We start from the raw sequence: 25,388 nt of genomic DNA, 5'->3' as shown, positions 1-25,388 counted from the left end.
TGATCAAAGGGTCAAACATCCTTGGTCAGGAAGAGGGTAGCCTCCCCCTCCCCCTAGATGGTTCATCCTAGATAACACGGTGAGGAAGTCCTGCAGTTCATCTAAACAAAGAGCACTTAGACTAGAACAGACCCAACTACGTTAATCCTACCATAAAACAATAAGACACGGTATGACCTCTCATGCTCCCAAAGTGCTGTCTAATACACACAAAGTTTGCAGACTATCAAGGATCAAAACCTCTACCAATCTACAACTAATTACAAAACTCTAAGCATATATAAGTAAATATTTCTAAGCATAAATGACAATCAACAATACAAATCTAACAGGTGTGTACACAAACAGTGATCCAAAAGCAGCTGTACGAGAAGTATAAACAGGCTAGAGTCCACATTTGTGCGTACCACTTGAACCTTGTACCACTTTACCGCCCCTCATAAAGAAGTGGATAGATAACCAGAAATTTCTGATCAGTGACAAGCTTTGAGCCCTTTCCATCACCCGAACAAGCAGGAACAAATTCCTAGTTTGTTTAGCTTACTCATGATGAGTGATTACAGCAACCTTTGGTCGTGGTTAAATATCGTCTCCTGCGAAATCCACACAAACTTCCTGGTTTCCATAGCTTTCATAAACTATGATCATCAGAGCACATACATGCGGGGGTTGTGCCTTACTGTCTATATGGGTGTCACTTTCATAAACTGTGATAAGGCACAAAATAAATCAGATGTACAAAGGACAAACTCCCTGACAGACCAACGGAGCGAGGCAGCTGGGTCAGGCCAATTATTAGCATAGGCATTTCTAAATTGAATTTTACACCTGTGTGGAGTCTTGATTTGGCATTTCACATCATTTTATTGATGTTTTACTTCATTTTAAAACAGTAGCTGGTGTTTGATTTTGTATTTTATTTTTTATTTTGGGTTGACACTGAAGGCAGACTTTTTCAAGAGCTTCAGCAGGGTGGATAGTTGGACACTTAAGAAAAGATTTAATCATAGGGCAGTTATCAAGGTAAAGAATCTCTATGTTTTACATTTAAATATGTGTCGATTAAGTCAATGCCAATATTGTTTAAAGATTTTTTTTTTGTCTATGTCCTGAACATGGTTTAATTTAAAATGCGTGCTATAAAGCCAGTTTTTTAAACTATCTTTAAACGATCTATTTTAGGTTCCTGGTTGATGCAGTGGAGTAAACAAGAAGAATGGAGGATCTGAGAGAAAGAGGAAAGAAACGAGAAGGAAGGCACAGGTAAAAAATCTTCAAGAGTGTGTGTTGAATCATAAAGGTTATGTGGTTTCATTTCTGCTTTAACTAATGGCACAGATGTGAAACTGAGCATAATATGTGACATGAGATGAATTTAAATATGGAAATCACATTTATATGAGTGACAGGCCACGAGTCCACCAACCATGCTTTGATCTTAATTAACCTGCTTGATCAAATACATACAATGGAGGAGGAAAGCGGTCTTGCAGACACTTTCTTTCTAGGCAGTAGAAATCCATCTTCTCCTCTGGGTCTTTTATGCTTTGTGACCCATGCGGTGTTTAATAAAACTGGCTGTGTGCTGTGGAAGCATGATAACTTGCGGTGGGAGGAAAAAAAGAAGGAAAATATGAATAAAAAAAAGAAACAATTTCACCTGATTAAATCAAAAGTAACATCTGTATTGATAGGGTGACATAAAAACAAGAACACAAATATTTTAGAAACATCTCAAAAACGTGTTTAAAATGAAAGATTGTATTGTTATTTATTAAGCCATAAAAACGAAATTCATGTTGAATTACCAAATAGCTCGCTGGACTTCTCTGAGAAGTCGGAAATTAATTCAGTATAACATTTAACCACTAAAACTAATTTTCTATTCAGGAATGGAAGGAAATGACTGTAATTTGGCCTTTTAATCAAAAAAATAATAATGTGCTTTAAAAATATCATTTTGATTGCAGAGCTTGAAGATAGTGGTGAATTAACCTTTACAGAAACATTAAAAATGTGTTTAGTAATTAGCAGTACTGTTAATTTAGGATATCTGTGGCATCTGTGGTCTAATAAATTTCTTTAGCGCTGTATCTTTGCATTTTCTCCTTCCCTTATTATCGAAATTTCGGAATCGTGTGTAACGTAAGCTTTTTGGTTTTAGTCTATGTTCACTGTAAAAACATTGCCTCTGATTTATTTCTACCACAGGAACTTACTGAAGTCAGACAGTTAGTGAATTTGTTTCCTAAATCAGGGTCAGCACATGTTATTCTTTAACTGACCAAGCTGCAGCAGGAACGTGTTTCATGTCATCACGGCGGCTTTAAAGTTGTTTCCTATTTGCTGCGCTGAGAATGAGACAGAAATACATTCAACACCACATGCCACTTTGAACCAGGCAGCTATTCAATTTCCTGTCCCTGGATACGCTATCCAGTTTTATTAACCTCTTCATCATTGTTAGGAGGTTAATTGTTGGTGAGATATGTGTTGGTAATGGATATTACATATATATATATTATTTTTCACCATAAAGTATTGTGTTACCAGGTTTCCATTTGATATAATTCACAGCCAAGAAAACAGTTAATTTGTTCTGTGCACTGCTGTGCTTCGCTTTATTGCTGTAGCTAATATCATCTCCACTGTTACTGCCTGCTGTTAGGGCCTCCATTTCAAATGTTAAATACACGCTGAAGTTGTAATTAAATTCTCCATGTAGGTATATCTGACACAAAAATTATGACACTGTCTCTGAGTTTAGCTTTTTTACACCACCCTTGTTGTGATTATGAAGTTATAAAGAAAAATAAAACAATATTTTATCAGCAACTTTTGATTTGAAAGCCTCTAAACTTCCACTAAACTAAACTAAAGCTAGGAGTGGTGTCTATAAAGTTTTTAAATATTAACTACTTTTATATAAATCATTGCAGTTAATTGTTTCCCAATTTATTAAATGTTACGCAACTTTAGAGAGTAATATAACTTGACTAGAAGGTCACAGCAAAGTGAGCCAGTGCACCAGTTTCCAAACTCCTAACATATGGCAGCCAAACTGTGTGACAGTTTTAATTTTTAATGGGGAAAAAAACCTTACTGAAATAAAAGATTTTTGAGCTTTAATGGGCCATGTAATCGAGTGCACTCTTAAACAGGGGTACGCCTTATGACATTATGATGTGATGGAGCCAAGTTGAATCTGGGTGATTACAGTCTGCAGATAATCATACAGTGTGATAAGTAAATATTGTAATCTGAAGTTTGTTGTCATAGTGAGTCATTCTTGTAAAAACTTTTTGAGTCTGGGGAACTGAAGTCCTTTCCTGATTTTGCTGGTCTTTTCAGCACAAATTGCTCTTCATATAAATCTACCTCACTGACTGGATTACCAAGGCTTCGAGCTGCGTCTTTCCACTGTTACCATCTTGGTGTTTTTGGGGGTGTTTTTGTTTTTGACTAATAACCTGTGATCGACAAAGCTTTGGATAATGCTCCTTTTTTTTATAGGGTTAGGGATAATTTACAAAAAGAACTTGAATCAAGTTCCTCCATAAACTCATAAGGAAATGATTTACTGACGTCACAGAGCAAAGGAGCTGAGAGCTATTTTTTTAAATACCTCTCCAGAAAGCAGGAAATCTTTTTCGAATAGTTTTCACCATAGGGGGCCGCGGTGGCGTATCCTAGTGAGCTTTGGGTAGAAACATCTGAAAAGTTAAATTTCTTCCATCAATATCGTGTCTAATGAAGACTCACTAGTTTCATAAATACACAAAAAAATAAGTCGCTTGTCTGCTCGTCACTTGCCATTGGGGGAAAAGCTAAAGACAGCAGACTTTTGTTTTCTCACTGCTTTTAAAAAGTTAGATTATCCAGTATATCGATATCAGATTTTTTTACTTCCTAAAAACTGCCACTGTCATTTATCCTAAAAATCCAATAGTTATCAAGCGTCACATAATAATAATAATAATAATAATAATAACAGCTATAGTGTAATATCATTAGTCCTTATATAACAACCTTCTGCCAGCATCAATCCATTTTGTACTACACCTTGACTTAACAGTATTTCAGTTGCTATGGCAAAGCCAGAGATCACAGTGTAGCATAATCTCAAGGTAAAAAACCCACACCCTGATAATTATTCTGCACTCTGTATTAATCATCGGGGTGGCAGAGATGGTGACGTTTAATGTGCCAGGAAACACAGATATCGAGTGTAATTATGGCCAAAGGGTTGCTTGAGAATCTCTTAGCTTAGATGCCTGTTTGCGTGCCAGTCACATTCTAATCTGGAAGCACCAAAACCATACACTGTGCCTTTCATGCTAAAAGCTTTTGCTATATTTCACACTGACAAGTGACAATCACTGACAAAAATAAACACAGACCCCCCAAAAATGGGTAAAAAGAGAAAGAGATGCAGCGCACTGTTGAAAGAATACTGTTCAATAAAAACTGTACTCTGACCTTTGCGATGAACTGAGGGCTTTGGCAGATTTGTAGATAACAGAGGATTCTTCATTTTGTGCTGTAACCAACACCCAACAGACCATGATCACAATCAGCAATAGTTTGAGGTATAAAATGTAAAACTCTTCACTTAATTCCTTGTTACAGGCTCATCCATTGACTATGCACCCATGGTTTATCACATATTCATTTAATAAATGTAGTCATGACCATACAAATGTTAAAGTATCATGATAAGAAACAGTGCTGTGAAAACCTCGCCCCCCTTCCTGTTTTTCAGGAATCAGGAAGATAATTAAATACAATACAATACAACTTTATTTGTATGGCACATTTAAAAGACCAGCGGTACACCAAAGTGCTTTACAATAAAAACAGGAAAATTAAGACATTAAATAAAAGACTATTAACAAAGTACCACATATGTCATCAGGTTAAGGGCACTAATTATACGGCAATAGAAGGGAATATAAGAACAAAGTACTAAGAACAGATATAGCTAATAGATAAAGTACATAAATAAGAAATTGAACCAAATATAAAATAGGGACACTAACTAGATGGAAAAGCTATGTTGAATAAATGAGTTTTTAAACGGGATTTAAAAGATAAAACGGAGTCTGACGCACAGAAAGCGATAGGAAGGTTGTGCCACAGATTCGGTGCAACCAGGGCAAAAGCACGGTCACCCCTAGATTTAAGCCTAGAGCTAGGCTGAGCCAGGAGTAATTGGGCTGAAGACCTGAGGGCGAGCCCAGGGACATATAGACTAAGAAGATCAACAAGATAACGAGGGGCTAAATTATTTATAATTTTAAAGTTGAGCAACAATATTAGTTAAAGTAATTAACTGTGATTAACCACATTTTTGGGAAACCTGAGTTCAGTTTGATTAGCCCTGCCAGGCAGCCTTGATTACTGACAGACCTGTGGAATCAAGAAGTCACATAAACAGAACCTGTGTGACAAAGTCTCTGACATCTATCGGTCTGGCAAGGGTTACAAAGCCATGGATTCCCATGAACCACAATAACAGTTATTATTCCCAAAAGGAGAAAATTTGGAACAATAGTGGCAGGCCCACCAAAATTACTTCAAGAGCACATGGACAACTCATGAATCCAGTACAACATTTAAAACAACAAACAGGCTCAGGGAGGGGCGGCCATCTGCTGCGACCGGATAGGGTGACAGAAGGAAAACAGGATAAAAGACATGCTGTGAAAGAGAGACGGGGATTAATAACAAGTATGATTCAATGCAGAGAGGTCTATTAACACATGTTGAGTGAGAAAGGTGACTGAAAAGGAAAAACTTATCATGGGAATCCCCCAGCAGCCTACACTTATTGCAGCAAAACTAAGGGAGGATTCAGGGTCACCTGATCCAGCCCTAATGGGTGAATCCTGCTCTCTACCAGAACTTTCTGACGTAGAGTGTCTGGCCCTCAGTTTATGCCATGAAGCTCAAGTTCACTTGGGTTATGCAACAGGGCAAAGATCAGAAACCACACCACCAAGTCCATCACTGAGTAGCCCAAAGAAGGTCTTGGTGTGCCCTAGTCAAAGTATGAACCTAAATCCTACTTAGATTTTTTGGCATGAATTTAAAAAGGCCATTAGTGTTTAGCAACGAGAAAGACTCAGTGCCAGTTGTTGCAAATGCTTGATTGCAGCACTTGCTGCCAACTGTTGTGTAACCAGTTGTTAGGTTTAGTGGACAATTACTTTTCTCAGATAGGGCTAAGTTGGTTTGGAGAACTTTTTCCCTTAATAAATGAAATGATAACTAGGGCTGTTTGATATACCGATATATATCGGATGACGATATAAAAACATCTATTTTAACCTATCGTTTGTTTCGTGGTGTCGTAAAATAAACTGTTTACAGCAATATTTTTTCATCGTTTTGATGGCCACTGTAGTGGCTATATTAATTTCCATGAGTTCTCGCTTTCTCTTATATTTAATATAACCACACTACTGACTATCAAGCGCCTGTTTTTACGTGTTGTCGATAGCAACAACGACAATAAAACCATCGCGTGGCTCCGCTGTCCACTTATTTGTTTTCTACATAAACCTTTCACAATAAAGCTCAAGATCCTGTTGAGACTTTTCAAAATAAACTGAATCACGTGAAAGATTATGCAGAGAGTTTACGGATGAGAAGAAAAAAAAAGAGCCGTCAGGTGCTAAAAAATTAATCTTAGACTCAAAGAAAATGGTGGCCATTACAACTTATGTCTAAAAATGTATAGTTTCATGCATTGGTTAAAACACTCGAATCCAGGTAAAGGACGGAAAAAGTGGAAAAAGTTCACGCAAGTCGAATTGCCCAAGATTCACAGAATTTGCAGAAAATATTACATTTTTGTGATTTATATCGTTGTCAGGACGATAAATGTCTTATATCGGGATATGAGATTTTTGTCATACCACACAACCCTAATGATAATTGATAAATAAACGAAATCATCGTTTAAAAACAGCATTTTTTATTTACTAGGGTTGTCTTTGTCTATGTTTTTTTTTTATGACGATCTGAAACTTTTGAGGATAAAGAAAATATGCACACACAAAAGACAAAAAAAATCAGGAAGGGCACTGCACTGTAGTTCAATATCAGTAAACTGAGACAGCTCAGTGTTTTCTCTTTCACATAGATGAAACTAAAAGATATTTCTACTCTATTATTAATTCTCTGTCATCCTTCAACTGACTTTAATAGATTATTAGTTAACCATTGTTTTAGTACATTATTAAACAGTCGTTCTAGTTTTCTGTTTTTATAGTCAACCAATATCTATTTTCCAGGGATACATGGGATCCATTCCAGCTGAACCCCGCAGGAGCTGAGAAGGAACAAAAGAGAAGATGTTTCCAGCTGGCTCAACATCTAGTGGCTGTTTTGGTGGGGTTAGCTGTCTTGACCACTGCTGTTGTTGCAAAGGTAGGACCATTTGTGAGTTTATCTTTTTCTCTCTGTGAAGTTATTCATCTGGTTACCACTGAGGCTGAAGTCCAAGCTCTGGCTAAAAAATGCTGACTTTGGACACAGCAAAATTGCCTCCAACTCCTCAGATTCTAGTATTTTCTTTCATAGACAGACACTTAAAAATCTGCATCTATGGCTTTGTTGTTGTTTTAGTGTTTTTGGTTTTTTTCTTGAAAGTGCTTTGGATTATTTTGATTCATTTGATCACCACTGAACAGTAGTATTGCTTTCTTAAACTCTGAGTCTGTACTGTGTTCCATATATGGAAAATAAGACCACTGTGTACTGTATTAGAGTCTGACTGATATATTATATTAGAAATTTCCCAATTCATGTTGCATAGTTTATCCATCAGAGCGCACTCTGCAAATCAATTTATGTTTTGTATGTCTAAAAAACTCTTTCAGGCATTTCAGCAAAGAACGCATCGTGTGAAAAGTACAAATCATGTGACAACAAGCTTATCTGTCTCTGCCTGCCTGATCATAAAGTAACACGAAGAAGATTCATGCTATTTATGAGAGGACAGAGTTTACAGTACTGAATGCCTTTGTACCCAGCACTCTCTTTACTGGGATTCCCCATCTAGTTCCTATTCCTGGAAATAGAATTTTCTTAACACACAATGATCATATATCCTTTCAGGGCTCCCTGCTGGTGTTGTCAACATTGTCCAGTCCAATGTCCCGGCGCACCTCAAAGGAAAAACAGTTCTACATGCTGATAATGATGTTCTGCCTAGTCTTCCCCAACGTCCTGGTCTTTTTGAAATCGCTGTGGCGATGTTCCTTCAAGAGCTTTGTACCACCCAAAATGAAGATCATGGCATTTGTATGTTTTTCTACATATTTTTAGTTTAAGTACCTATAACTAGACAGCAGAAAAATGTAAAATTACAAATCGTTACAGACAAACTTAGTAATAATGTTTTTTTTGTTAATCTTTGGCACAAAGTAGGTCCCATTGGGCGCAGTTAATTAATCATGAGTTTATCTTCTAATAGTATTTTCAACAAAATGCTATAAAGAGAATTTTGTCTTATTCTTATTTATGTTGTTCTTGTTTGTGTATTTATTGCCATTTCTGTAAGAATTATACAGACGATAACAGAAAGGTTTATTTAGGTCAAAAGACAGAAAAGAAAAAAAAGTAAAATGTACATTTGATGGTAATGATACAAATTAATGGTGAATATAAAGTATTTTTAATGGCTTCTATTTCCATGTCCAAAACCAATAGAAACACTGCATAAGTGAGGACATCTTTCTGGTTTTGTGTCTTTTCCAGATTTGCCTCATTGAGGTCCTGGTCTCTCTCGGTACTTCAGTCCTCGTGCTGGTGGTTATGCCTCAGTTTGACGTCCTGACTAATCTCTTCATCGGTGGAGGAGTCTGCATTGTGTCTGCAATTATGCAGATAATATTCAGACTACAGCGAGATAACTGGAAAATTGTGTTCCCAATCTGCTCCCTCATACTCACCTCTATTGGTAACTCCTTTTAAATTAGCTTCTATGTGCAAGCTTGTTTCCCTGGCTTTCTTTTTAGCTTTGTCCCCTGAACATTCATAGATTCGGTGTGGTGAAAACACAAAAAACCGAGAGCCGCTCTACAAAAATTAAATATAATATAATCCTTAATTACATTTTATGATAATTAGCTCACAGCAGGTATAGTAGGAGGTTTAACAGTCATGTTGGCAAACCTTACCTGCTCACAAATTAGGGGTAGGGAGTGAATGAAGCAGAAAGCAGTAGAGTCGACAGTTATTTTCTTAGTTCTGTACGTCACTCGTTTCTCCCAATTGTTTGAACACTTCTCAATCAAGGTTTGTGTTTTCAGGCTTTGACTGAACTGATCTGCTACTAATTGTCTGTCAGCTCTTTTAAACTATCATTCCATTGTTGTCTTGTTTATCCAATTCTGACACAGTAATTCTGTCACCCTCATTACAACAACTGCCTCATATAAATGATATAAAACGTCTTAACTGCCAAAACAACAACTCTGTCAAGTTTTGATGCTTAAGATTCAAATCTAGCACCAAGCTTGCAAGCTCCAAGTTCCATGATTGATTTAAAAAAAATATGGTGTATAAAAAATGTATAAATATTGGCAAACTTATATTAAACTTTGCCAAAGTTTCAAGTATTCGGAAAAAAGAGAGAGAAGGTACCTCAGAATGAGATAAATAGGGATTATTTTGTAATGCAGAGTCCAAGAATAATATTATGGAGCTGAAAATGTGAGTGATAGGTGTGTTTTTAGGACATTTGGATAGACAGTGGATACAGCGTATTCCATATACACTGTATCTACTGATATAAGAGAAAGTTTAGATATGCATTTATTAACTGACTAACTTGACCAACAGGTTACTGCATGCTGGGAATTGACTACTATGTCCGTGTAACGTCATATGTGGACAGACAGGGTTCTGACTGCTATATCTACGTGGCACTTGGAATTTTCTCTTCCCTCCTTGTCTCGTTGTGCTGGTGGGAAAATTCACTACAAGCAACCAACCGCATGCAGGTACGCTGTTTTTCTATAGTGGAGCTTCAGCTAGCTTGCATTCTTCCAAGTCTGTATGTTTATGATAAGGAAACTTTTTTTTTTTTTTTACACGATCACTGAGGATCTTTTTTCCTCTCTTATCCCACAGGATACGTTGTCACAACTGGATGGTTTCAGAGACTTTGTGTTTGTCATCAGCAGCATTCTGAGGATATTAGTGATAGGTAATTATTTGCCATCAATGTCTGTATTGACGCAATGAATGGAGAGGAGAAAAAAAAACATGCTGGCAAAATTACACCCACTCTGCACTGGACGCGTGATGAAAAATCTAATTTCCCACATTCGCACTGGAGAACAAACAGATTTCTGTGATGTCAGGGGTGCAGATGGATTGCAGAGGATGTTCTCCAGCTGTGATGAATTCTTCAGTTGTTGTTTTCAGTATTAGTAAATCTAGGTTTTCTATTCTGCACAATAAACCACTATTAATATGTTCTCTTTTATTTTTATTTATTTAAAATCCAATGTATTTCTTAACTTGTAAAATTATTATTGCAAATGTTCTGATACATGGGCTGATTTTTATAAAGTGTTTTTTCTACTGTAACTAAGCACTGCAAGCTAATGACCCAGTTACACCCAAATCAGGGGTCAGGGTTCAGTATCTTGCCTACGGATAGTTAAACGCAAGCTTCCGATTGGTAGATGACCCAATCTACAGAACAGTGCAGATTTATGTTATCTGTACCGTATCTCTGTACACGTTGCAGATTAAATTGTTTCTTCTATCACTGCAGGAATTTAAAACGTTACCACTCTTATTATTTACAGTATTTTTTTTAAATCAATGTATTTCTATACCATAACAATATTTACTTGACCACAAACAAAGAACAGTGATAAAAAATAGTTTCATTGTGAACTAAATGATTTGAGTGAAAGAGGGGTGCATTTTTAAATGTGGCAAGCATGTAAAATTAAAATTGTTTTTGTCTGTTCTAGGGGCCGTATACCTGATCTACCACAAGCTAATTGCGAAAACCATCATATGGGACAATTTTATCCTGTGTGACGGAGAACTCCTGAAAACAGGACTAGTGTTGTTTTTCTTACAAGTAAGTAGAAGGAAGAGAGCATGCAACATGTATTAAAATTACTGTAGGAAGACTAGATGCTATAAATGTAGAATCTGATTTATCACTGCATGTAGCAGACAAAACTGTGTCTGATGGTGATTTAGCAAAAAGCACTTTTTCCCCATTATTGCATTTGATCATTTTCTTTTTATGGCTCTCAGCAGGTTTAGTCTAGATTAATTACTTAATAAGACAAAACTTACTTAAACCAATCAAATCTCATTCACACAGACTCTTTAGCAGCCGCAGGTTTAATCAGTCAGGGGTCTCTGTATCCACTACTTACTTGCCCGAGGCATGATAATGATCACATGTTCCAATTATGATCTGAGTTTTGAAGTGTAAAGCACTTTTTTGCACTTCTTTCTTACTTTTCCACAAAGAATTGGTTCAGAAACATATTTTAATGGTGGTAGGATGGTCTAACGTGTAAATTAAGTACATTACAATCTTAATTTTGTCCTTATGACTGTAAATTAGGCTTAATAAATATTGCCCTCATCTTCTGTCTCAGGCCTTCTGCTCAGCAGCCTGCCACTGGTTTGGAGTTGTGGCCTGTAAGATTCATTCTGTCAGGATGAGTTTTGCCCTTCCTCTATGTTGCACTGGACCTGCAATGCTACTGCTGGGAATAGTGCTGTTCTTTACACTGGGATGGAAACTGGATAATGGGACAAAAGCAGAAAGCATCATAGGTGAGTTTTTCCTTTTTCTTTATTCTTTTTTTTAGGTCAAGACAAATTGAACTACCTTCATAAAAAATTCACTTGCAATAAGTTTTGCATTCAGTTTTTAATTGTTTAATGAGTCGCTTCAGCACAGGGGAGTTTCCAGGAATTTTAACGTTGTTTCCACTTAAGTAGCTCAATATTTTCATCATGAAAATACACTTTGAAAAAATACACCATGACTCCTCTGATGCACTGTATCATTTATATGTATAAATTGTTATAATTATAAATAAATTAGTTATTTAAACTACATGTAATAAAGCTAAAAAAAAAAAAAATGTTTGTTTTATTGCAGAATTTTGTGACAAGTTGCTCTATCTGAACTCCAAAAACACGTCTGCGGTCTTACTCGAGCTTACTAGGAGCATGTGTCGGACTTCACTAAACAGGTGTGTTTGTATGCTGAGAAATGTGTTAATGAAACGTAGCATGTGAGTTTTTCAAGTCACTAATTCTTCTTACACTTCAAGCAGCCTGGTCATTTATAATTTTTTTTTAATGCGAATAAAATGGAAGTATTTATTGTCCAACCTCATCTGCCATGTCCTATAGCAATATATTAAGTACAGATATCTTCTGTATTTCTTATCTTTGCACACTTCACTCAAAATATTTATTTACCATTTGATTGACAGCCACTACTTTCAATGGCCTTTTGCCATGCTGGCACTGGAGGGAGTGTGCATGTGGTCAGGCCTCGTCACATGTACCTACTACGTATGGAAGATCAAGGTATCAGAAAAAAACACAGCGCATATGCACACACTTTCACTCAATTGGCTGTGAGAAGATGTATGCTTTAAATGAATTCAGTCATTTCTTTATTTGGAAGTTTTATTTTAACTCCCAGAAAAGCCACACCACAACATATTAAAGCATATTGTTTTTGAGATCTGATTTTTTTAAAAATGACATACACTTAAATAGCTTTGTGGTTCACCTTCCATTAGGTCCAGCGTATAGAAAGAACATCTCAGCTCTTTGTTCGTCGATTGTATGAATCTGCTTTCATTGACCTGTCTCTGCTACTCAACACCAAGATGAAGGTTCCAAAAGCCAAAACCCAAGAAAGGTCAGTGTGATCTGAGAATAGCTTCCCTGTTGAACATTATTTCAGTGTGGCCATAAATTAACCTAAAAAAAAAAAAATCAATCATAATGGGTGATAACTTTTCAAATGCAGTAGAGGCACAGACATTTCTTCAACAGGAAAGGCAGTATGCAATTATGCAGTGAATAATTTATTTGAAGTATAGGTAGAAAAAAATGCATTTGAAGTTGAGTTCATGCAAACTGTGTCGCTAGCAGAGCACGTCTCAGTGTAAAGACATACACACAGACATGACCCAAAAACAATTGATGTTCATCTGCGACCTCAACAAAATTGGAAACTCGCTTATTTGCATCCCCAAATTCACTGCAGCTGCACATGTGGCACATTTTATGAAGCCATTTCCACAATGGGTGTATAACATTAATGAGCCTCCATAGCAGATGCTTCTAAGATGTGCGTGTTCACAGCATGAAATGTTTAAAAATTCTGCTACAACTTCTCCTCTCCTTAACAGCCATGATGAAATGCAGAAGTGTGTGATCTATCTGTGCGCCACCATGTGGCATGAGACCTACGACGAGATGCTGAAGATTCTCACCTCCATGTTCAGGTTAGAGCCAGTACCTCTGAAAACATCAGGGGCCAGACAAATAAATAAGTGTAGGCACAAAAACATGCATGTGCATACCCCAGTCACTATGATGAGAACTTCTTATCACATTTCTTATCATTATATATTTTATCTGCACATACAGACATAAAGTAGATCAGGCTGCATACAAATCCACAGTGACTGAGATTTAACAACAAGCATGCTTAAGCACGGCTTTATAATTCTGATGAAAATAACGAGTTTGAGTTTAAAGCATCTAGCCCCAGGTGTACTAGTATCACATACACAGCGTGGGTTTAATTTCTCTTTTACATATCATTAAAGAGCAATATAACAGCGTATTAAAATATGGGTTTGATTTACCTCCACCTGTTTAATTTCGCACCAGGCAGGTGTCAGTACACAGGTGAAATTTTTAACCAGAGAGGCGTTTAGAGCCTCTCAGTCTGATGTAAAGTGGTTCTTAAAAATGTAAATAAAAGGTCAAATTCATTAGCTTATGACCTAATATATTCAAAGGCCTAAAATGCCAAGTGTTTGGGCTGCTTAACATTTAAAAAATGCATTTTCCTGTCATTCTTGTTATTTCCTGCTGTGCACTGACTGTTCACACTTAAAAATAAGACCTAAATGAAAAGGCTTTTGCTGTGTTATACAGTCATCTGTTATTGTTTCAGGCTGGACCGTTATCGAGGGGATCCAAAGGAAGATCACAAGGACTGTTTTGACTTTGAGTGTCACATTTTAATGGACGATGCCTTCATGACTGACGATGACACAAACAAGAGGCTGGTTAATAGTTATGTTAATGACTTGATCCATGTTGTCATTGAAGTTTACAGGTGAGATAACCCCACAGTTAAATATATGTGTGTACATCTGCATGTCTCTCTTTATCCATCTTTCAAACTGATCACCTACACATCCCTCCGTTCAGGGTCTTCACCAACAAAGAGCCTGACGATGTGTCGATCATTGAGACTCCCTACGGTGGCAGGTTGATGTTTGTTCTGCCAGAAGGGAACATGCTCTATGTTCACCTAAAAGACAAACTACTCATCAGGAACAAAAAAAGATGGTCCCAGGTACAGATTAGCTGTGAAAGTTTCTATCTCTATATCCCTATTTATGTGTATGTGATTGTGAAATACACTAAAAACCAAGTTCTCTCACTCAAACATGCAGACTTGTTTTCTTTTTTCATGTATTGGAATTGTATGAGCTTGAATGGACCCATCATGTGTATGGTCTGATTCTACTATTCTATAACCTCACACAGTGGGACGGGTTCTTCAACACTCATTATTATTACTCAAATGTGTCAAAAATATATGTTTTACTCAAAAAACTATTTACTATTGAATATGGGATAGAAAAGCAGCAACTCCAAAACTAGATATTTTTATTTATATATATATATATATATATATATATATATTATATATATCTTAGGCATGAAAATAAATGGCTGAAATCATTTCAGTGCTGTTCAGTATTTCAAAATAAGAAACTGTGTTGCTCTATTGTGCTGCATGCAATTATTAATAATGATTTGGACTGTAGTAAATATACTGAGATACTGGAAGTGCTGTTAATTAAATGTGTGTTCAACTCTAATTGTAAATGTATGAAAATGCTTAGTTAAAATTTAAAACATGCTTGCTAGTATTGCTGGTATAATCATTCTGTATTTTCTACCTGTGTGATAAAAGTTTAATTAATTTGACAAATCACCTCTGTCAAGTCATCTAGACTATTAAACAGTGAGTCTCCAAAAGGCTGTTCTTGGATTTTAACATTCAATACTGCTGCTTTTTTCTTTTTTCTTAGATAATGTACATGTATTACCTGCTTGGCTGGAAAGGCTACATTGTGAAGAACCCTTCAAAGATCCCAGTAAGACTTTTCAGCTGTTCGAGTCAACTTATTTTGGCTTTGTGTATAATTTCTTATAATTTTTCAATGACCTATCTTTTTTTTTTTTAGCAATTGAATAACTTTTCCAGAGCCAGTTTGGTCTCTCTGGATAGTGAGACTTTCGTGTTGCCTCAGTATGACAACGACAACAAACGCAAGTTCATCTCAGACGACAACACGTATATTCTTGCTCTTGACGGAGACACTGACTTCCACCCTAAAGCTGTGATTCTGCTTGTAGACAGGTGAGCAGCAGAACAGTCAACTTCTTAAAATCTGTCATGGCTCAGTATTTACATCATTTTCCTCCATAAATCACTGATGCTATTGTAGACAACAAATACCACAAATACTCATTTTATGAGCTATTTAGTCATCCAGTTAGAAAGTGTCGATTTTAGTTATTGTTGCTTGTCAAACATGTCAATTTATAAAACATATTTGTGTTCACAGGTTGAGGATGTATGACAATGTAGGTGCAGCATGTGGTAGAATCCATCCTACTGGCATGGGTGAGTGGGCATTTCATATGTATTGCCACTGATGTATCATTAAATGTATTTCATTTAAAAAATAAACATTTAAAGAAAGCCTTTTGATAAACTGGAAATCGTGTATATTTCATAGGTCCACTCTAGTTCTTGACATTCCCTACATCAGCATTTAGTGGGATTTTTGCTTCTGCAGTGTTCTTTTAAGCTCTGTATATATGATGGACTAACTTAGAAACAACGTACTACATGTACTTTTTTCCAAATGCCTATTATTCTTCAACCTCCTTTGCTTCATCTCTCCTCTCATCTGCCTCTCTGCCATCCCAGGTCCCATGGTGTGGTACCAGAAATTTGAGTATGCAGTAGGTCACTGGCTCCAGAAGACAGCAGAGCATGTGTTTGGTTCTGTGCTGTGCAGTCCGGGATGCTTCAGTCTGTTCAGAGGGTCGGCCCTGATGGATGACCATGTTTTAAAAAGATACTCAACAACTGCACAAAGAGCTCAAGAATATGTGCAGTATGATCAAGGTTGGTAAACGCAACCAAAAGGATCAGTAGACTTTTTTACCTCGTCTAGTTTGTACTCTTAGTGTTTTGACATTTAAACTCTTGGTGTCTCGTGTGTGCTCTTCTAGGGGAGGATCGATGGCTGTGTACTTTGCTATTGCAACAAGGCTGGCGAGTCGAGTATAATGCTGCTTCAGATGCATACACCAACTCACCACAGGAATTTGAAGAGTTTTACAACCAGAGGAGACGATGGGGACCTTCAACATTGGCTAATACACTGGACCTTCTCCACAGGCTAGTGTTACATGTTATTAATAATAGCAGGGTTTCATTCTATAGCCATCCTGCTTTTTACTTAAAACATTTAAAAAAAAAAGAGAAAATTTTTCATTCTTAGTTTGATGGTTTCCTGGTTATGTTTGTAGGCTATAAATCCTACAAACACTTCTACTGCCATACTAACTCTTTTGTGGTTGTGAATCTTAGTGGTCCAGAGACAGTGAAGAGAAACGAGTCCATCTCAGGGATTTACGTCTTCTACCAGATGTTCACTGTTGGATCTTCTATCCTGGGACCTGCCTCTGTGACTCTCATGATAGCAAGTAGGTTTAAGTCTAGTTAATGACTCTAACACATTTATCACCATTATTCATGCCATTAAGTTGCAGTTTATCTCTTATCCTTTCAGCTTTCAAACACTTTTTTAGGTTTTGAAATATATAAAAAGTTCCGTTAGGGAAGTAAATCCTACAGATTCTCTCAGAAACCCGTGACTGTCTTTAAATTATGCTACTCTGCAACAAGGAAACAGAACTAAAGTAATTGAGCAAACACAACTACAATAGATATGGTATAGTGGTTTCATTTTAAGACCGCTCCCATAAAGTAAGCTGTATAATAACTTGTTTAAAGATTTGACTGAACCAAATTCAGATGCCTTACTTGTTCCTTATGGTGTCAATAAACTTAGTTTTATCACCGGCAAATGGAAACGCACAAGACTTGTTAAAATCCTTCTGATCCAGTTCACTGCATGTCACACATTAACATCTTTACTGTATGGTATAATCTTTGTTGCATGTCATTTTATGCAAATTCTTTATACCGCACTTACCAGAACTGGCGTTTACAAAGTTCCTTATTAGGGTTCACATTGTGTAGTATGGTAGACCACACTGATTTCATTGTTTCAATCCACTGTTTAGCACGTGAAATATTATTCTTCTATCATTTGTTTAAACTTGTCTGGGAAATGTTGCCATAATTAATTTATGTATTTATTTATTCTGAATTATGGCTTGGTGGCCTGTTTGAGGTCCTAATGACCTCTGACCATTGCCTACCAAATTCAAGTCTGGGCAGATGTTTGTGCTATATTTTTTTAATAGAAAATTGCCACATTTGTACTATTCCAAATGCGAATACCTGTATGCATCCACAAAAACAGTAAAAAGGACAAGAAAAAAAAGGATGAAACATTAATTATGTAAAGTGAGTTTAAAAATTTGAGTTCTCGTGGTTTGTAAAGATGTATCCTGGAAGCAAAACCTGGAACAAATATTTCTAATCTGAACTTTAATGCAGTCATTAATGCAGGTAACTACAGTGTGAACCACCAGTTTTCATTAAACACTTGGCTTAACTGAAGGCAGACTTAGTAATAACTTGTAATGGTAACTACAGGGAAATTCACTTTGCCAAGCCCATCTGCATTAATAATTTTTGTGCATTAATAACTTTACATCAGTCATTTATTTCTCCTTCTCTCCTCCCCCTCCATCTTTTCCTTCCAGGTGCTTTCCAGTTTGTCTTCAGACTCACTGGTACACTCTCCATCGTCGTCGCGTGCGTTCCCCCCGTGTTCTACATCCTCATTTGCTTTTTAACCAAGTCGAATACCCAAATAACCATTGCCGGCATCATGAGTGTTCTGTATGCATTCCTCATGACTGCGTCCTTCTTTTCCATCATTGGTGGGTAGAATCGTTTTTTGACTGTATGTTGTTGCAGTCTCATATCTTTCAAATAAATGTCCATTAAATGTGCAAATGCCTTTTTCTCTTTTAGGTGACATGGTGATTCAGCAAACCTTCTTGACCCCCACTGGATTGTTTTTGATTTCAATGGCAATCATGTACTTGATAACAGCTTTACTCCACCCTGAGGAGTTTTGTATGTTCATTATTATTGTTCTAAGCATTATTTCACATTTTTTGTGTGATGTTGCTTCATGTCATGTGACATTTTTTGGCTTTGTTTCCTTTTCTTTCTTGCAGTCTTGATTATCTATGGTCTGATGTATTTCATCTGCATCCCCAGTGGATATCTCCTTTTGACCATCTACTCGCTGGTTAACATGAACAATGTGTCCTGGGGCACAAGGGAAACCAACAAGTAATGCATTATTTTAGACCACTGTTTGTTTAATTAATTATCATGAAATAGCAATAATATTATAGGGATCAAAATAAGAATGGAAAATTATAACAAATTCAAATCTCAAACAGAAATGTTGCATTTCCCCAAAACGCAACATTACTGTGTAAAGTTCATAAGATCTGAAGAGTCGGTGGAGGAGCTGCTGTGCTTACAGCCAGAGCTCTGGACCTAAAATGACCATATCAAGAATATCGCCTGTCTTTGACATCATAAGGATCGAAGAGTAGAAAAAAGCCTCAGCCTTTAGAGAAGTCTTAGCCTGAAAGTGTGTATATATAGTCGTGCAGAACTTTTAGCTGACCAAATCCATTAGTTCATCCACTTCCTGTTCCATATTTGACACTCATCCATGAAACAAAAACAAATAAGACAGCAGGGAATTGATTTTTTTTTTTTTAATCTTGTCATATCAATCACTCTTTGTGACCATACATCCTCATATCTGTCTGTCCATTAGGGGAGGTGTAGAGCAGAAGAAACTACACAATCTTCTCTGTGACAAAACCTGTAGATGCTGCTGCTGGGACATGAAGATACAGGTATGGTTACAGTTCCCGACATACCTGACAGCAGGTGATGGATGAATGGATTAATGAACTCTGTTGCTTTACAGATAACCCAGGAAACAGAGCGTCTGATATTTCAGCAGCTCGCGGGTCAGATTATACAGCACATCCCAGCCAATCCAATCACCCAAAACGAAACACCTCTACACCCAGCCTTAATGCTGGAGCCTCACACCAAACAACACGCCAAGAAAGAAGAAGCCAAGGAAGAGATTGCAAGACCTCTAGTTGATGATTTGAGGAAGAAGGCAGCAAAGAGCAGTGACCTGGGTTCCAGTAGCAGGTAGCGTTCTGTTGTTGTTGTCGTGGTTGTTTCTCCTCCTTTATTTGGTCAGTCATTTCTAATGTTGTTCGCTCACAGGCTGATCTGGCCCTATATAAATCAAATTGAATTTAATTAATTATTTTACCAGAAATCCAATATACTACTGGCCTTGAAAATAACACAGTTCCATTCAAGTCTCATACTGAACACAGCTGTTTATAAGGACAAAATGAGATGTGCGCTGGAATTAAGAAGCTCACAATAAGTGCATGTGTGCTGTGTGCAGTGACGATGGTGCTGAAAACAGGAGCATGAGTTCATCTGATGAAGAAGACAGTGATCATGATGATGACTATATGATTCGTGAGGCAGAGATTCCCGCCGCTGGTGAGAAGCACTCTAAATGCATTTAGGTCCTGAGTGCACCACACTGTAATTTCCAGCTATACATGTAGCTGTGGATCATTATATACTATACATTATGTAGCATATAAAACAGAGTAATGATGCTATCTGTGTGTGTGTGTGTTTTCATGTGTATGCAGACTGGGTGCACCCAGTGAAGGAAGAATTTCTGAAAAAGCTGACATACTTCAACATGAAGAGAAATCTACAAGAACAAATACGGTAAATAATAAACATCATCCAAGTATTTGCATGTTTTTGTTGTTCACTTGCAGGCATTTTTACAAGAATAATTAACATTTACACTAAAACTACGTTTGTGTAAGATGCTGTACAATTACCCCGATGGCAAAGCTGCAGTTGTGTAGTTAAACTGCTTTTGTTCTCCTCAGATATGCACTCCGTAACAAAGATTACGATGAAGTGTGCGAAGACTTGGTGCTGATGTTAACAGACACACTCAATGTAGAGCTCAATTCAGTGGGGCCTGAAGACGTTCTCTCAGACTATCAGCTGGAGGAGTTACAACTTGCGCTAAACAGACAGGTGATGACAACTTTGGTGTAAATAAAATAATGACATGTTGCTTTTAAAACAAAATGAAATTAATTTGAGAGGAAACCTGATTTCCAGAGTTTCTATTCTTCTGAAAACTTCTGAAAACTGCTGCTGCAGAAAATACATAACTGACCTGACTTCTCTCTGTGTCTCAGGCACGGCAAACCCTTAAGACCAATCGAATGGAGAAGTTGGAAAAGAGAGTAAAGCTAGCCATTGAGAAAACACTCGCTGCCCCACAAGTGCAAAAGCTAGAAGAGGTAAGATGTTTATTCAGCTGTCGGGTCTGTGAGATAGAGGTAGATACAAAAAGTTGTATTTAAAATGAGTATTTAAACACAGTATTACTACTTCACAATGCACGGTAGATGTAAATGTTTCTAAATTTTGCCGTTCGTTTTCAGTAATTAAGGTATAGTGAACAAAGCAACCGCCCTGAAATTTATTCATTAGCAGATTTCTGATCTTCTAAGGAAAATAAAATTTATATTTGCTAAATGGAGTTAGTCAGTTAAAAAAGTGATCAATTAAATTTTTTTTATTGAACTGTGTGCATTTTTGTGTGTTTAGAATGAGAACGACTTCTGGAACAAGCTAATCGAGCGCTACCTGAAACCAATCGCTCACTCTAAAGAACATCAGGAGGAAGTCAACAGAGAACTAAAGTCACTGAGAAACAAGGTCAGCACTCTGATGATGACAATGATAACAAATGAATGATCCCAAATCATTATGAAAAAATACTCTGATGCGTCAGGTTGCAGGTTGGGAGTGAAACCTTTAAAAACAATTATCCACTTGAAATGTGGCAAAACGAAATCAAATATTAAATTCTCTTACCTCTCCACAGGCCGTCTTCCTGTATTTCATCATAAACGTGCTCTGGGTGGTAGCTACCTTCTTCTTGCAGGCCATTGGAAATGATGTCATCAGCATCAGGATCCCAAAGTATTATCCCAATGGAACTAAAAGTGATGAATTCCTCAAGGTTGGGACCCACAACAGACACTCCTAAATGCATGTGCTGCAGTTAAAGAAGGATTGTGATTCTTTTTAAATAATTGTTTGAACTCCTGTAACATCTGATGTAATTAGTAATCCATTCTATTGCTCTTTTTCTGACAGGTGGAGCCTCTCACTTTGATGTTTCTGTTGTCTTTTGCTATTCTTCTCATTGTGCAGTTTCTGGCCATGTTATATCACAGGTAATAACATCATTTCACATTTAACTTTTATTTTTTTTCCTCACAGGTTGTACTTTTTGACTAATTTAGTGACCTTGAAAATGAAGCAGGACAATCCAGCAGGCTTGATTGAGAAGCAGAGAAATTTAATCAAAGTTATTAATCTGGCACTGAATAACCCCACCCCCCACCCCCCCACCCCGCAATCATGAGCAGGGAGTCTTTGAGTTCTGTCTTTATGGAGAGTTATAATGGCTTTGTCCTTGTCACTGTTATCCATCGATTTCTTCATTTTCATTTTCCCACATTTTCCCCTCATGTTTCATCCTTGTGCCTTTTTGTTTTCAGAGTCTACACCCTGATCCATGTGGTGTCCTATCGCAGCTCAGAGAAAAACTACAAAGAGAAAGACGAAGTAAGTAATTACACTCAAAAGCATACAAATAATCATGAGGCTTGATTATGTTCGGCCACTACGTCACATGGGCCCCACACATACCGGCAGTAAAGCAAGAAAATCAAACTGCAGCCGACTTAACATGATTAAAACAACAAAATAAATGAAAGAATAACTGCACAAATCCAAACTTCACAAACGCTAAAAACATAATAGCAGCTACATCAGGCTGTCAGACATGACAACAAACATTAAAATGTCTTCCTTTCTTTTTTTAAATACAAACTAAAGTATTCAAATTAAGCCTGGAGCTTCACATAGTGCAGACCAACACAGCTGACGTTTAAACAGGTTTCACATACAGTACGGTTTAATCACAATATAGCAATTAAGTATTTGTTTTAATCGTTCTGTACATTTCAGTCGATTTACGATGAAATGAAATGTTTTCATCTTGCTAGGAACAGTTCAAAACTTACCAGGGCCACAATAATTAATTAATACTTGAATGAAAATAACTAACTAGTTTCCATATGATTTTCAACAAATAGATACATTTAAAAATAACATAACAACATAAAAATTGAGAGCTTTTGGGTTTTACTTGCTTTTTGTTAGTTCAGTTACTTTTGTGTCCCTGCAGGGAAAAGAAGCTATTAAACCATGATGAATTCTTTATAGACTGCAAAATATTTAAAATAGTTATTAATTATTAATAAAATGATTCGCATTTATAGAAGCATATGGCATTCGTAGACACACAAACGTGTTGTCTTATGACTTTGTTTCTTAATTAAGTGACAAAAAATGTATTTATGTAAACCAGATTCATAAATTATTAAAAAAGGTGAAAGTGGGTAATAATCAGTACTATACGAGAGAAACTGGATGTAACTGTAATGCACGTTTTTAATAATGCACCATTGTGAAAAATGTTATTAATACTTGTAGAACAAACATATATGAAAGAAGTATAAACTAAACTAAATAATGTAAACTTGTAAGCAATGTGTAATTTGTGTAATATTCACAACTATTACTGAATTTTTTTTAATACTAAAGAAATCTTAAAAATCTGATGATCGTACATGATGCTGAGTTCTGACGAGTGCCCATTTCTGTTAAATTGTCTTTTTGGCATAAAGCTTTCCTTACAACCGTTACCTCTTAATAGCCAATTTGGGACGCAAAACTTTTCTAAACCAGTAAACATGAGGGGGCATTTGCAGCGTGCAGTGTGGATCATTAAAAGCATTTACTGGAGACGGAATTGAAACGTCTGGGGAGAATAACATCAGCAGATGTGGTTGAAGCAATCAGACCTTTAACTTAAGTAAAAGTAGCAATACAAGAAAGTATTAGTCCTATCAGCTACTGACACAGTCACGTTCAAGGCTAACAGTTATGCCACAGACGACGAATTTAGCGCATCAAACCATTCCAAGATTCCACCAGTGTGGTCTCAATGAAACCTGTTAACTGTCCATAACACTAATCCAGACACGGGATCTTCTCAAAGCTTAAAACATAGAGACTCCTGTATTTTGGAAAATGCTGATTGACCTTTTTCCCTGTCATCCAGGACGACACTGGTGATGACCACTTCATTATGGAGAACCCCGCACACAATGAAATTTTCCTGACAACTGAAGACCTGTAGTCAGAAACAAGAAGATGTAGCTGCAAAGACGCAACAACAAGCCGAAAGTGGCATCATTAGCAAGCTTTTTCCCACCTCAGGGCTGTTTCCTCCACTGTGGTTCATTTTTCTCAGGTTTCACTGTGCATTAAACACGGTACATTCTGGTCATGATCATAGCACACACTGTCACACAGTCCTTGTAGACATCCCATGTCTTTAGCTTTCCATCACAGGAAATAATTTACTTTTTATCTATTATGTAGCAGCTGTTTTGCCTCCCGGTATAATCCAGCAGGGGAGGCCAAATGGCACAGGGGAAATCAGTCAGAACAGATCCAATAAACTTTGTTTGTCATTGCACAATGAATTATTAACATGTGAGAATGGGACCTAACACAATAATATCAAAGGATGGAGTGATTTTAAAGATCGGCTGTTTAATTTTAATATAACTGCTTGTAAGATTGCTGTTTTTGCTATCAGAACTATAGTTGAATCCATCAGGTTTACTGATTTTGCATCTCACTATAAAACAGATTTTTTTAAAAAAGCTCTTTGAATAAGATGGATTTTAAGTTTACTGAAAAATCTGTGTAAATCCTGTTATTGTTCTTCTTCAACTATTGCATCCAAATCAATAAAACTACAATACTGGGCTAGATGTAGAGAGGAGTATAATATTTTCACCTGTCTGGGTATTTATGAAAAGTGTATATCTAAATCCTTGGTCAATATTAAAATATTGACAGGTACTTGAATGTGCAGGAAACAGTGCCAGTAATGCAATATTTGCACATAGACTGTTGTTAAGAAATTCTTTTAGTTTATTTTATATTGTGGTGTAATTAAACTGTGTTGCCCTTCCAATATTGTGTCAGTATATTGTGATTATGTTTGCCAAGTACAGCGATGCGCTAGACAAAGTGGACAAAATTGGTACAAGTAAATTAAAAAAAATATTGTGGGCAATAATATGCTTGTATTGAAAAAAATTAAATAACGATCAAACAAAATGTCAAGCTGTCTGTCAACGATATAACCTTACAACTTCTGATCTAACGATCCAATACAGTAAAATGAATATTTATGTACTGTGACTCAACTTTGTTATTTTATAGCAATGTTTGGCTCATTTAAATAATTAAACGTACATCATGCAGATTTCAGATTGTCTGTTTTTTGGTGTAATGCAGAGTTATAGTGTTGCTCTGGTTGTGTGCTGGGTAAAGGAACCGAATCAGTGGACTAACCCTGCAACGTTTAGTTCTGTGTACTTGTTTCTTCTCAGTGTGGTGTGAAAGTCTCACTGCACATAAAACACAGCAGAAACAAAACTGTTAATAATCCACCCGTGCACTTAGTATTATATTTATTTACCACATGCTTCATTAGGCCGACCTTGCTAGCACTGGGCTGGACCTCTCGGCATAGATTCAACAAGTTGCTGGAAATGTTCCTCAAAGATTATGGTCCACATAG

The 25,388-nt window shown here is 36.7% G+C and overlaps 1 protein-coding gene across 2 annotated transcripts; it reads left to right on the top strand.

Annotated features, from left to right (window-relative positions):
* Positions 1-709: 709 nt before the first annotated feature.
* Positions 710-25,073, top strand: chs1 (chitin synthase 1). Of its 2 annotated transcripts, XM_085268009.1 has the most exons (36): positions 710-782; positions 946-1,023; positions 1,183-1,263; positions 7,299-7,434; positions 8,125-8,310; positions 8,767-8,968; positions 9,853-10,013; positions 10,144-10,219; positions 11,001-11,113; positions 11,649-11,829; positions 12,161-12,254; positions 12,501-12,597; positions 12,816-12,937; positions 13,434-13,529; positions 14,210-14,374; positions 14,470-14,617; positions 15,363-15,428; positions 15,519-15,694; positions 15,903-15,961; positions 16,271-16,471; positions 16,579-16,747; positions 16,940-17,055; positions 18,247-18,426; positions 18,521-18,625; positions 18,730-18,847; positions 19,350-19,431; positions 19,506-19,741; positions 20,010-20,110; positions 20,269-20,350; positions 20,521-20,674; positions 20,842-20,946; positions 21,257-21,367; positions 21,537-21,674; positions 21,812-21,891; positions 22,219-22,285; positions 23,850-25,073. In XM_085268009.1, exons 3-36 carry the CDS (start codon positions 1,217-1,219, stop codon positions 23,925-23,927), a joined length of 4,248 nt encoding a protein of 1,415 aa, XP_085124135.1. In that variant the 5' UTR covers positions 710-782; positions 946-1,023; positions 1,183-1,216; the 3' UTR covers positions 23,928-25,073. The 2 variants fall into 2 exon arrangements, with proteins under 2 accessions (XP_085124135.1, XP_085124130.1); XM_085268004.1 differs by having other exon boundaries at positions 735-1,023.
* Positions 25,074-25,388: the final 315 nt, after the last annotated feature.

The sequence above is a fragment of the Mchenga conophoros genome, linkage group LG1 (genome assembly GCF_057382185.1).
Source record: "Mchenga conophoros isolate Kocher_MC1m ecotype Shallow Benthic linkage group LG1, M_conophoros_male_GT1.1, whole genome shotgun sequence".
NCBI lineage: Eukaryota > Metazoa > Chordata > Actinopteri > Cichliformes > Cichlidae > Mchenga > Mchenga conophoros.
This window is presented reverse-complemented; position numbering and strand designations above follow the sequence as displayed.